Raw genomic sequence first — 13,267 nt, 5'->3', positions numbered from 1 at the left:
AATAAGACATCGTAAATTGCTCTTTATTACAAAACTGATTATTTTAAACTAATGGTAACAAATATTGAATTGGGAATGACTTTTAATGTTCAATGACTAGTTATTCTTCAAACCGGTTTCCCGTATTAAAATAACAGAAAGTTAGACCTTACGTTGTGAGCTCGTTTCAACTTTTTGGCAGCCCGAAGGACTAAATCTATTTGTTAAAGTCTCTAACTCAGTTTCATCCAATTAAGTCTTGAACATAGAAAACACGAATTATTTGTCAATTTAAATCAACATTGATGTTGTGATCTTACTGGGAAAAGATGGGCTTCTGATATCCAATATTTAAGACAAAATAAACATTTTACCATTGGTACACGAATCGTGTACCATAATGCGTTTCAGCGCCATTTACATAACAAGAGACTCGAAGAACGCAGCTAGACATATTCCACAAGTCATGTCAAACGGTGACACCATATTCTTATTTGGGGAGCATTCGCAATAAATAATATCGGTGTAGACTAGAATAGCCAGATGCTAGAGATTGCTATTGGATTGAGACTCTGGCGTATTTCGCCGAACATAACTGATTAGAAATTACAGTAAAACAGAAAACGATTGAATATAAATCAGTTTATACATTCATATTACATTATTATATGTGTTGCGACCCATTTGTGTCAATTTCTAGGTCCCAAATATTAGCGATTTAGCTCCTTTAAGGCCAGCTTAATTTTTGTCAAGGTCGTTGAGGTGTAAATAAGTTTTGGGCACGTGATTGTTGGCGAGATTGTAGGTTAGGGTAAGCATTAGGGTCAGGGTTAGGGTTAGGGTTGTGATTGAACTGGCCTTATTTTAGCACTAACCCAGACGAAGACATTTTTCCCTTCTCGACTGCGCGGGGGATTGGATGGCCGAATGGTTAGCACGTGCGCGCTGTATCATACGGTCTGTCATTGAGTCAACTGGTGGGGTTTCGATTCCCCGGTTGTACGCGACAAGGAGTAGGGTCGCCTGTCCAACCTCGTGGGTTTTCTCCGGGTCCTCCGGTTTCCTCCCACTGCTAAAGACCCCTACGCACAAGAGAATTACTGAAATAAAATTGAACCATGTATTAGTCCCGAAATGACCTAGTTTGTGTCGAGTGGACGTTAAACCCCGTTTCTCTCTCTCTCTCTCTGGACGTTATAAAACCCCATTTCATTTCATTTCATTTCTCTCTCTCTCTCTCGGCTGCGCGCACCGATCTATATATAGATCAGTGATATCACACTGGGAACGATTTGACTTAAGGGAGAGTCTGGATATGCCAGTCTATCTCTAAAAAAGCAACATGGCAGCGAAAGCACAACAGCAAGTTGACATTTCTCAATTACCGATAAATCAACTGAACCAGTTGGCACAGCAAGTCGAACAAGTATGAATTTTATACATTTTAAAAATTTCGTCACACGAAACACTTTATATGTCGATATACGTCAAATTTATGAGGAAAGAGCTCTGATCAGCTTTAGTTTAAAATTGTAAATTGTCAGGACTGAGGAGAAATTGAAGAAACCGGAGGGTTCGTACGCTCTGGGAAAACCAGGAAAGTTATGGAATTCCATCTATGCAAATTTCAGGCTTGGAAAACCTGGAATATGAGTATTTGACCATGGAATTCCCACCACCATCCAGCAATGAACTTTTTCTCAAAAGTTTATTTCATTTATTGAATTTGTAAAACTGTTAAAAAAATAGACTGATGTAAGTGATGAGTAAAGAAACTTCCGGAGTCTTTTTTCCTAGATGCAATAGTCATTTGACAGTGGGGGGTTGGATGGCTGAATGGTTAGCACGTGCGTGCTGTATCATAAAGTCTGTTATTGAGTCAACTGGCGTGGTTTGGAATCCCCGTTTGTATGTGACAAGGGGTAGGGTCGCCTGTCCAACTTCGTGGGTTTTCTCTGGTTTCCTCCCACTGCTAAAGACCCCTACGCACATGCGAATTATGGAAATAAAATCGAATCCATATGTTAGTCCCGAAATGACCAAGTTTGTGTCGAGTGGACGTTAAACCTCATTTCTCTCTCTCATTTGACAGTTCTCATTTTTGCTTGATAATGCGGACTTCGTACTGTAGCAGTCTCACAACAAATTATAAATAATAGCCTACCATGGATGATCAACCGTCATGTGAATTTTATTAAATAAACCAATGTCAGTTAACCCATTGTGTGTTTTATTTCACGCTGATTGTAATGTCATGGCGTAGAATTAGAACACAAAACCTACACATGAAAACAAACTAACCCGTTTTACGGTGTATAAGTCGTCGTGCAATATAAGTCGAATCGTCATATTTTTACTGACAGTACAATATACCGGAAAAACAACCAGAAAACACCATGTTATACTGAATACCGGAAAACATGGGAAAAATACTAATTACCAGAAAACACACTAAATACCGGAAAACACACTAAATACTGGAAAACACCCTAAATAAATAACTTGGAGTCTGGTTCTCTGTGTGCAGGTTAGGTTTTTTCGATGTTTTCAAGTATTCAGTATAACATGGTGTTTTCCGGTGGTGTTAGTGTTTTTCCGGTTGTTTTCCGATATATTACCCATATTTTACCCTTTTTCTGACATTCATCCATAAATGATAGATTGAAGTGGTGTATAAGACGAATGTTTTTCAACTCCGCGGTAGCAGTCATTTATCGAGATACACAAGTTTTATTCTAGTCTCTTAGTAATACTGTGCCGATGTAGGTCAAGAAACAATTAATATAAAATAATTTGTTGATAAATGTAGGACAGACTTGAGAAATAATCCAAGTTTTGTTTGTGGTTCATTTAAGAGAGGGAGAGAGAGCGAGAGCGATGTAATGGGGCTTAATTGTCCACTCGACACAAACTAGATCATTTTGGGACTAACACATGGTTCAGTTTTATTTCAATAATTCTCTTGCGCGTAGGGGTCTTTAGCAGTGGGAGGAAACCGGAGGACCCAGAGAAAATCCACAAGGTTGGACAGGCGAACCTACTCCTTGTCACATACAACCGAGGATCGAAACTATGCCAGTTGACTCAATGACAAACCCTATGATAAGGCGAGCACATGCTAACTGTTCGACCATCCAACCCCCCTCCCGGTTCAATTGAACCAGTTTTTATTTCAACATATCGGATAAATACTAGCAAATAGGTAGGCTAATCCGATTAACGTTATTTAAATTAGAATAATATAACAAAGTAGAAAACTGAAGTAGAAATTTCGCGAGACGTGGGAAATTACCATAGAAGTCAGATGGAAACGTGAAAATTCTAGGGTTTATGATTATAATTTGAATGGTGGTTGGGTTTTTAAATAAAAGAAATAAACAAGCTGAATATATATTCTTTGGTTGGCATTTAGTAATTGAACATATTAACAAAGGGTACAATTGTATGGATAGACAATTACTGAGTTTAAAACTAAGCGTCGTTGCTTGATAAAGACGAGAGTATCCTCGTCGAAATGTCGCCAAGTATTAATCTCAATAATTGTGAATCTATAATATTGTACCATGTTAATATTTTCAATTACTAAATGCCAATAAAAGAAAAACTGTGGTCCTGTGACTGTAGTTGCGCTCTGTATGGTCATTAGCCCAGTCAGTGCACAAAATTAGGATGTTAAACTGCATTTCATGGGTTAATGGCAGAATGGTAGCACGTGCGCGCTGTATCATAAGGACTGTTATTGAGTCAACTGGCATGGTTTCGAATCCCCGGTTTTACGTGACAAGGAGTAGGATCGCTTGTCCAACCTCATGGGTTTTCTCCGGGTCCTCCGGTTTCCTCCCACTGCTAAAGACCCCTATGCGCAAGCGAATTATTGAAATAAAATTAAACCATATGTTAGTCCTGAAATGACCTAGTTTGTGTCGAGTGGATGTTAAACCCCATTTCTCTCTCTCTCTCTCTTTCTCATTTCATTTCAATTTTTTTCAGTTAAATATACCATACCATAACTTGTCTTTTTCAGGAAATTGAGTTCTTTCAAACGTCGTTGACACAATTGAAATTAGCTCAAGGAAAGTTTGTGGAATCTCAAGAATGTATGAACAAAGTTTCGCCTGAAAATGTTGATAAAGAAATCCTTGTTCCCCTGACAAGCTCTGTATCCTTTTAAACTTTAATTGTGTTTGTAAATTCTGGTGAGAACATTTGCGGATTTGGGTAGTCGAATTAGATCAGAAAGTCTGTCATTAAGTCGTGTGACATGGTTTCGATTCCCGGTTGTAGGTGACAAGGAGTAGGGTCGTGGGTTTTCTCTGGGTTCTCCGGTTTCCTGCCACTGCTAAAGACCCCTATGCGCAAGTGAATTATTAGAATAGAATCGAACCATAGTCCTGAAATGACCTAGTTTGTGTCGCATGGACCTCTCTCTCTCTCTCTCGGGGGGTTTGATGGCTGAATGGTTAGCATGCGCGTGCTGTATCATAAAGTCTGTCATTGAGTTGACTGGCGTGGTTTCGAATCCCCGGTTGTACGTGGCAAGGAGTAGGGTCGCCTGTCCAACCTCGTGGGTTTTCTCCGGGTCCTCCGGTTTCCTCCAACTGCTAAAGACCCCTATGCGCAAGCGAATTATTGAAATAAAATTAAACCACATGTTAGTCCCGAAATGACCTAGTTTGTGTCGAGTGGATGTTAAACCCCATTTCTCTCTCTCTCTCTCAGCTTTTGTGTAATGCTTGTTATGATTTGAAGCCATACATGTAGTGGCTGACTGTCCATGTAAAATTTCCCTCATAGCACACACTATGGCGTAAGCTAGTTTTCATTAACTCAGTTTGTGCAGAAAAGTGAATCTTAAAATTCCATGTCATATTTTATTATAAGACTCTTTCTTAAACAGTCACTATGCAAGAGATAAATCTGCCCATTGCAGGTCTTTCTTTAGGCCTTAAATGTTATCTAAACTAGTAATTCTTCCTACAACTTAGCTCAGAATAACATAATTTGAATGAAATTTCAATATATTCATTTTGCATTATCTATTTTTGAACTATAATAACAAGAATGATCAGCTTTTACATAAATCTTACATATGAATCTTTAATATAACTATTATAGCAAGAACATCCAGCTCTTTATCTAAATCTTACATATGTATCTTTGATATAACTATTATAGCAAGAACATCCAGCTCTTTGTCTAAATCTTACATAATGTATTTTTGAACTATTATAGCAAGAACATCCAGCTCTTTGTCTAAATCTTACATAATGTATTTTTGAACTATTATAGCAAGAACATCCAGCTCTTTGTCTAAATCTTACATAATGTATTTTTGAACTATTATAGCAAGAACATCCAGTTCTGTATCTAAATCTTACATGATGTATCCTTGACTAGTAGAGAGGTCACGTTGGTTAAGTTGGTAAGACGCTGGCTTGCTAGCCTGGAGGTCAGGTGTTCGATCCCTGCATTGGCCGAAAAAGTTCATCCAGATTTTCCTTTGTGGTCCCTCCTTGTCAGTGATGCAGGACGGAGGGCCTAACAAGGACAGCTGTCTAGTCGTTCGGATGGGGCGAAAAAGCGAGGTCCCCTTTTACTCATTGGCGTGCACAGAAAAGATCCCTTGACAGATGGAATTCGATATAAGAGTATACCTTAGTGTTGCTGTCCGGGCCAAATTTCTCATTTAGCACACTGTATGATGTAGCCCATCTTCATTAGCCCAGTTTGGAGCAGAACAGTAGGACGTTAAACCCCATTTCATTTCATTTTCATTTCTTAACTAGTAATAGATGTATGTACCAGGTCAGTTGAGCAGTGCTGAAAATGTATTAATAGAAATAGGAACTGGGTATTATGTAGAAATGGTAAATATGTATTAAAATTAATTCATCTGTGTTACTGGCGTGGTTTCGAATCCCCGGTTGTACGTGACAAGGAGAAGGGTCGCCTGTCCAGCCTCGTTGGTTTTCTCCGGGTCCTCTGGTTTCCTCCCACTGCTAAAGACCCCCTACGCATAAGCGAATTATTGAAATAAAAATTAAACCATATGTTAGTCCTGAAATGACCTAGTTTGTGTCGAATGGACATTAAACCCCCATTTCTCTCTCTAATTCATCTGTCAGTCCATTCATCACACCTCATGGAACACAAGAACTCTGCTTCTGATTGTGCTAGAATGTCTAAACTTGGTAAAGGTGTTCTTTAGGTGAATGCCTTGACTGAATTTGATTTCGATGATGAGCATTTTCTGCTGGGACAAGATAACTCTGATTCTAATTAAGTGAGAGTGATGGAACTTGGTAGGGTGGTTAGATGGCCGAATGGTTAGCACATGCGTCCTGTTTCGTAAGGCCTGTCATTGAGTCAACTGGTGTGGTTTCGATTCCCTATTTGTACGTGACAAGGATTAGTGTCGCTTGTCCAACCTCATGGGTTTTCTCCGGGTCCTCCGGTTTCCTCCGACTGCTAAAGATCCCTGCGTGCAAGCGAATTATTAAAATAAAATTGAACTATGGTATGTGTTAGTCCCGAAATGACCTAGTTTGTGTCGAGTGGACGTTAAACCCCATTTCACTCTCTCTGGAACTTGATGTATAGTTTCATTACATCAATACTGACTATGTTCAATGATAAGCATTTGCTGCTCGAGGTTAGCAGTTTTCATATGCAGTTTGATTGCTTTACAGAAAACATTAGTACGAAATATGCATAGATCAACTTTTTGATTCCCTTTCACTTGAATCCAATTCTGAAGGACAGAGTCAGATCTGTATATTATTAATTATATGATAATTATAAAAATTTGTTCTTTCTGCTGTTTTATAAATATCTACTCCTTACTGCTCTCTGCCAACATCATCGTTTGATCCAGTAGCTGCACAGAACTATGTTTATTTCTTACAATATCTATATAGTTTGTCCTGTCTATAGTTTTCTTTTGTGTGTAGTTCTTTCCTCCTGCACTTCCTATATCATGTAACAGTGATGCAGAACAGAGGGCTTAAAGAGGACAGCTGTCTTGTCTTTCGGATTGGACGAAAAACCGAGGTCCCGTGTACACATTGGCATGCACTGACAGTTGGAATTCGATATATGAATAGACTGTAGTGCCGCTGTCTGGGCCAAATTCCCCTTATCATAGCACAGTTTATAGCATATGCCGGTCTTCATTAGCCCAGTTCAGAGCAGAAAAGTAGGACGTTAAGCCCCATTTTATTTCATTTCATATTGCTAAAGTTTGATATTTGAATATATTTGGGGGGTTGGATGGCCGAATGGTTAGCATGTGCGCCGTGTATCATAGGGTCAGTCAAGAAGTCAACTGGCGTGGTTTTGATTCCCCGGTTGTACGTGACAAGGAGTAGGGTCGCCTGCCCAACCTCGTGGGTTTACTGCAGGTCCTCCGGTTTCCTCCCACTGCTAAAGATCCCTACGCGCAAGTGAATTATTGAAACAAAATTGAACCATGTGTAGTCCTGAAATGACCTAGTTTGTGTCGAGTGGACGTTAAACACCATTTCTCTCTCTTTCTCTTTTTGAATATATTTATTGATGTTTGAATATATTTGATGTTCGATGTTTGTTTTATTTTAGTCGGTAGATAAAGGTAAAGATTATTTCAAGAGAAAGATAGAATACATCTCTAAACAGATGGAAAAAATTCAACCAATTTTACAGGATAAATACAAGATGAAACAAGGTAAACATAAATTACTGATATTACGGATGGAGGGGTGGATATTACAGATGGTGGGGTGGAAATTACAGATGGTGGGGTGTATTTTACAGATGGTGGGGTGGATATTACAGATGGTGGGGTGGATATTACAGATGGTGGGGTGGATATTACGGATGGTGGGGTAGATATTACAGATGTTGGAGTGGATATTATAGATATTGGGTGGATATTACGGATGGGTAGGTGGGTGGATATTACAGATGGCTGGGTGGATATTACAGATAGTGGGGTCGACAATGGTTTATTACGGATGGTGGGGTTGACAAATGGTCTATTACATGTCCTTTAGATCATGCAGTCTGACGATGAAGAAAAGTAGTATCTTATCTGCCATTCAGACAAGTGTTGTAGTTTGGATCCTAGTGTTTTACATGTCAGTGAGTAGGGTTGCCTTCCTAACCTTGTGGGTTCTCTCTGGGTTTTACATGCCAGGGAGGAGGGTTGCCTTCCTAACCTTGTGGGTTCTCTCTAGGTTTTACGTGCCAGGGAGGAGGGTTGCCTTCCTAACCTTGTGGGTTCTCTCTGGGTTTTACATGCCAGTGAGGAGGGTTGCCTTCCTAACCTTGTTGGTTCTCTCTGGGTTTTACGTGTCAGTGAGGAGGGTTGCCTTCCTAATCTTGTGTTTTCTTTTAGTTGCCTCCCTGAACAATGTTACTCCCATAATGACCACATTTCTCTTCCTGATTTTCCAAACTCTGTTCTCTCTGTTGTCTGATAAGGAAAGTGTGGCTAGCCGTTTTGAATGAGATGGAAAACTGAAATCCACCTGTTTACATGCAAGTTAAAGAAACCTTAGCAGATTGAATTTGATGAAAAGTATGCGGAAACATTGCTGTTAGGACTTTTCTTTCCCTCATACCTCACTGCATGGTGGATGGCCATCTTTATTATCCCAGTTGGAGTCGAACAGTAGAACGTTAAACTCCGTTTCATTTCAAAAACAAGTAGAGCAGTGGATGGAGCCATGGTGGCTGGCCGAGAAAGTTCATCAGGATTATCCGCCCTTCCCGCTTGTCATTTGGTGCAGGACAGAGAGCCTTGCAAGGTTCAACATAATCGTTTAGATGGGACAATAAGCCAAGGTACCGTGTACCCATTGGAGTGCGTGTAAAAGATCCCTTGGCAGCTGAAATGCTATATAAGAGGTCTTAGGGCTGTTGTTTCGGGCAAAATTTCCCTCATAGCACACAATATGTTGCATGCAGTGTGCTATGATGACGGAAATTTTACCGGGCAACGCTACATTCTACTCTTATAGAGAACTTCAGCTGCCAAGGGATCTTTTACTTGCACTCCAGTGGGTACACAGGGCCACGGTTTATTGTCCCATCCAAAAGACTAGACAGGCAATTCACCTAAACAGCTGTGAATGACCATAAATAGTTTTGTAGTTTGAGGCTGCAATGGGAACAGTAGTTTCTTGAGTAAGCAAACTCATTGTTAAAAGTATAAAGTTTCTACATTTTTTCAGGGAACTAGGGTAGTGATTGTTTACGTATTGCAAAAGGCTTAAATTATTCCAGAAATTGATTTAAGGACTACTTGAAAAAAGGGAGATAACTCTTGTATTTCTCTGTTGCATTAAGCCCCACAGTACACCATTTACTGTTAATTCTCATCTCTTTTCCCCCAATCTTTGTTGGTTTGAATGATTTATACCACAGTTGGAGCAACATGTTTGTTACTCAAAAGCATGTATGAGCTTCACTATGGAAATTTTGTAATACATAAACTGAAAGTAGCAAACTAGTAAACCTGTAACTATCCATCCTAATTTTAACCTAGCCAACCTCTTTAACTCTCTTATCCTCCTGGCCTCCTCAAAATCATGCATATTCACCAAAACCTGGCAGAAAATGTATATTTAATTTAAACCCATTTCTTCGATTTCTACACCAAAAATTGCTATAATATGGTGGAGGGGGGTGTGGGAGTTGGGGGGGGGGGGGGTGAGAGAAAAAGACAATTATTACCTCTGCACTGCATTTGTGGGGTAACTGACCAGATGTAGAAATTTTAACGAACAAACATTTTTGGGAAAACATTGCAGTTTTGAAACAAGCACATTCTGCAGATTAATTTAATATATAGTTTATGTAGTAACCAAAAACTTGCACCCTTCGCCATTTTATAAAGGCCTTACAGGTTTCGGCCCACGGCCTATATCCCGTGTTCAATCCTATTCAGTTTATGGAATAAAATATTGTTTCAACTAATGACATGATTTATCTTTCTGTTTTAGCCATGGTAGAAATTTTACAGATGAAAGTTCAAGCACAGATAGCAGCACAACAGGGTTCACAAGGTTCAGCACAACCTGCAAAAGCTTAAACATTGCCGATTAGATCCAATCTGTTTCATAAAGTCATCTTATATGATATGGGGATATCAGAGCCCATACACCTGTTAACACTATTTAATTGTTTCAAGCTTATATAATAAATGAACTGGAATATAATTGCTGTTTACTCTGCTTTAGATCTTGACCATAACCCTGAAAAAAAACCCACCTTAACCCCAAGGGATGTCTATACATCTCTCCATGGAGGATAATGAATCGCTGTGTTATATAATCGCTGTGTTATAAACAAATAATACTTTCATGAAGTTAAATTTGCGCGACTCAAATTAATTTTAGAGACGACAAAATTCCTTGTAACTTGAGTTTACTTTTTGCATAGCGCAAATATTGAAATAATGCGTAATTTTAAGACTTACATAGATTCAGACATAACATACGAGACAAAAAATATCTGCACATAGAAGTAGCAACCATTTAAAATTCAAATAACACACTATTTATGGATAACAATTACTGTGGTTTATTTCACTGCGACGTTTCAACAAGATTTCACAAGTCGTTATCAAGCATATAACAAGCTTTCTTGAAATCATATACTTAACAAAAATAGATTCTTTCTACATATTCTACGCCATCTTGGAACTACTCCGACCATGTCTCAATGGCATGGTTCAGTATTTTCGGACTATGGTCCGGACTAAATGAAATTCGGATTCAGTTAGACCGACCATAGTCAAGAAATCACGATAACCGAAGGTCGCCGAGAATTTTTCCGTTTTTATCAAAACGTCAAGGGATCTTTTACAAGCACGCCAATGTGTACACAGGACCTCTGTTTTTCGTCTCATCCGAATGACTAGACAGCTGGATGAACTTTCCCGGCCGATGCAGGGATCGAACACCCGACCTCCAGGCTAGCGAGCCAGTGTCTTGCCCACTTAGCCACGTGTTTTTATCAAACAATGATACACTTGTATAGAATGGTTTTACATCTACACTGTAGATTATAAGATCTGTCATTGAGTTAAGTGGGGGGGGGGGGAGGGATCAAGGGGTTGCAGTGTCACAACCACTGGTTGTTAATATTCAGTATGTAAACAAACCCAAAAACCCCTCTTTGCGTCTTGTAATATTATAGTCATTGCAGCCATTTTATATTTCATTCTCTTCATTTTAAAAAGTGCCATAGTCCATGTGAATCAAAGCAGGAATGTGGACGTATATTGCAGCAGTAGTGATGCTCTTGTTTAAAAATCGTATCATTGGTTGATAAAGTCTATAGAATCCTTATAGAAACGTCATCAAGACAGAAAAACTAACGTATATTTAATAACATCAACTTTGGAATGAAATGCAGACGGTTACAGTGATTAAAGTGTTATAACCAGGTCAGACTGGGCTACGGACCATCGGATGAGGTCCAAGTGGCCCCTCAAAAAAAACATTGATATTTTGGCCTATTTTGTTCCAAATAAATAAAATTCGTCTTCATATCCACTGAAACAAAAAAAAAAATGTCCGAGGTGTGAGGAGTGTCGGAGAGGTGAATCAAACCAGTTTTGATTTTACTCGTATCACATATTATTCACCGCCAGTGGTTCTCAGCACACTTAGAAAATTTCTCACAAAAGAGGCCAGCTATTTGACTGATGAAATTTTGAAACATTGCAATAAAGTAAGTTCATATCTGTGTTTTTCTTTATTTAGTTTGAGACTATGACTAGTTTGTGTCTACGGTTGTATGCAGTATTTTCATATATATTTATCCAGGTGTGCCGCAATTTTTTTCATGTGTTTCAATGTGTGCCTTTGGCAAAAAAGGTTGAGAACCACTGTTGAGAACTACTCAAGTCTCCCCCTGATTATAACTGTTTTATAGATATTGATATAATATTGTTGAGCTTCTTTATACCTATTTAAACGTGCCATCAGCTCCAAATGGTTTTGTGTTTGAAATATAAAATGTATAATATTTATACTGTGTTTAATCTCTTTTTGGGTTGGGGGGGATGGCCAAAAGGTTAGCACGTGCGCGCTGTATCATAAGTCTTTGTCATTGAGTCCACTGGCGTGGTTTCGATTCCCCGGTTGTATGTGACAAGGAGTAGGGTCACCTGTCCAACCTTGTGGGTTTTCTCCGTGTCATCCGGTTTCCTCCCACTGCTAAAGACCCCTACGCGCAGTGAATTATGGAAATAAAATTAAACCATATGTTGGTCCCGAAATGACCTAGTTTATGTCGAGTGGACGTTAAACCCCATTTCTCTGTGTGTGTGTGTCTCTCTGTCTCTTTTTACTGAACCATGTTGAAATCCAGCGAGTCAGCTCCCTATTTACTGAGCCATCTTGAATCCCAGAAGTCAAAAAAGTTACCTAAAAAAAACACACATGGCAAGTAACAAACACGTGTCTAAGGCATGCGCTTCAGATCATAAGGCCTGTCATTGAGTCAAGTGGGGTGGTTTCGATTTCCAGCTTGTATGTGACCTGTGACCTCCTCACCCCTTAACTGCTAAAAACCCCTTTGTGCTTATGGAGTATTGAAATAAAATTGAAGCATAGTTTGTGTCGAGTGGGTGCTAAACGCTTTTTCTTTGCCCATTTGCTAATGACACACAGGATATGGGCTGGCTTACAACAGGGTTCCCGCAGCTTCGTCAAACATTTTTTCAAGGATATTCAAGGATAAATATTCGTCAAATTCAAGGATTTTCAAGGACATTTTTTAGCCTAATCTCATATTTAAAAGGAATTGAAGACATTTGAAACAAAATTAAGGATCTCAACTGAAATTCAAGGATATTTTCCTATTTCCGCGAAATTCAAGGATATTCAAGACCTTGAAAATGAAATTTTAAATTTAAGGATATTCAAGGATTTTCAACGACCGCAGGAACCCTGTACAAACCATGAGATGATAGAGAGAAATGGGGTTTAACATCCACTTGACACAAACTAGGTCATTTCGGGACTAACACATTGTTTAATTTTATTTGAATAATTCACTTGTGCGTTGGGTTTTTAGCAGTGGGAGGAAACTGGAGAACCCAGAGAAGACTTATGAGGCTAGACAGGCGACCTTACTCCTTGTCACGAAAACCGGGGATTCGAAACCACGCCAGCTGACTCCATGACAGGCCTTATGATACAGTGTGCATGTGCTAACCATTCGGCCATCCAACCTCTCACCATGAAATGAAGAGTCCAATCTCATTGTTAACCGAGAAAGTTAGAATTGCAGGACA

The 13,267-nt window shown here is 39.2% G+C and overlaps 1 protein-coding gene across 1 annotated transcript; it reads left to right on the top strand.

Moving 5' to 3' along the window:
- Positions 1-1,255: 1,255 nt before the first annotated feature.
- On the top strand, positions 1,256-10,178 carry LOC126820943 (prefoldin subunit 5). Its single transcript, XM_050549164.1, has 5 exons — positions 1,256-1,405; positions 4,004-4,138; positions 5,772-5,846; positions 7,576-7,681; positions 9,963-10,178. The coding sequence occupies exons 1-5, from the start codon at positions 1,322-1,324 to the stop codon at positions 10,049-10,051; spliced, it is 489 nt and encodes a 162-aa protein (XP_050405121.1). The 5' UTR covers positions 1,256-1,321; the 3' UTR covers positions 10,052-10,178.
- The last annotated feature ends 3,089 nt before the right edge of the window (positions 10,179-13,267 follow it).

This window comes from Patella vulgata, chromosome 5 (assembly GCF_932274485.2).
Source record: "Patella vulgata chromosome 5, xgPatVulg1.2, whole genome shotgun sequence".
Taxonomy (NCBI): domain Eukaryota; kingdom Metazoa; phylum Mollusca; class Gastropoda; family Patellidae; genus Patella; species Patella vulgata.
Note: the sequence above shows the minus strand (reverse complement) of the source record. Positions and strands in the feature narration are given on the sequence as shown.

Bases quoted from the DNA above. Each gene is read 5' to 3' on its own strand.
- LOC126820943 (XM_050549164.1), top strand. From the start codon at position 1,322: ATGGCAGCGAAAGCACAACAGCAAGTTGACATTTCTCAATTACCGATA. The intron at 1,406-4,003 runs GTATGAATTTTA...TGTCTTTTTCAG, and splicing joins TGGCACAGCAAGTCGAACAA to GAAATTGAGTTCTTTCAAAC. The intron at 5,847-7,575 runs GTAAATATGTAT...GTTTTATTTTAG, and splicing joins CTGGGTATTATGTAGAAATG to TCGGTAGATAAAGGTAAAGA.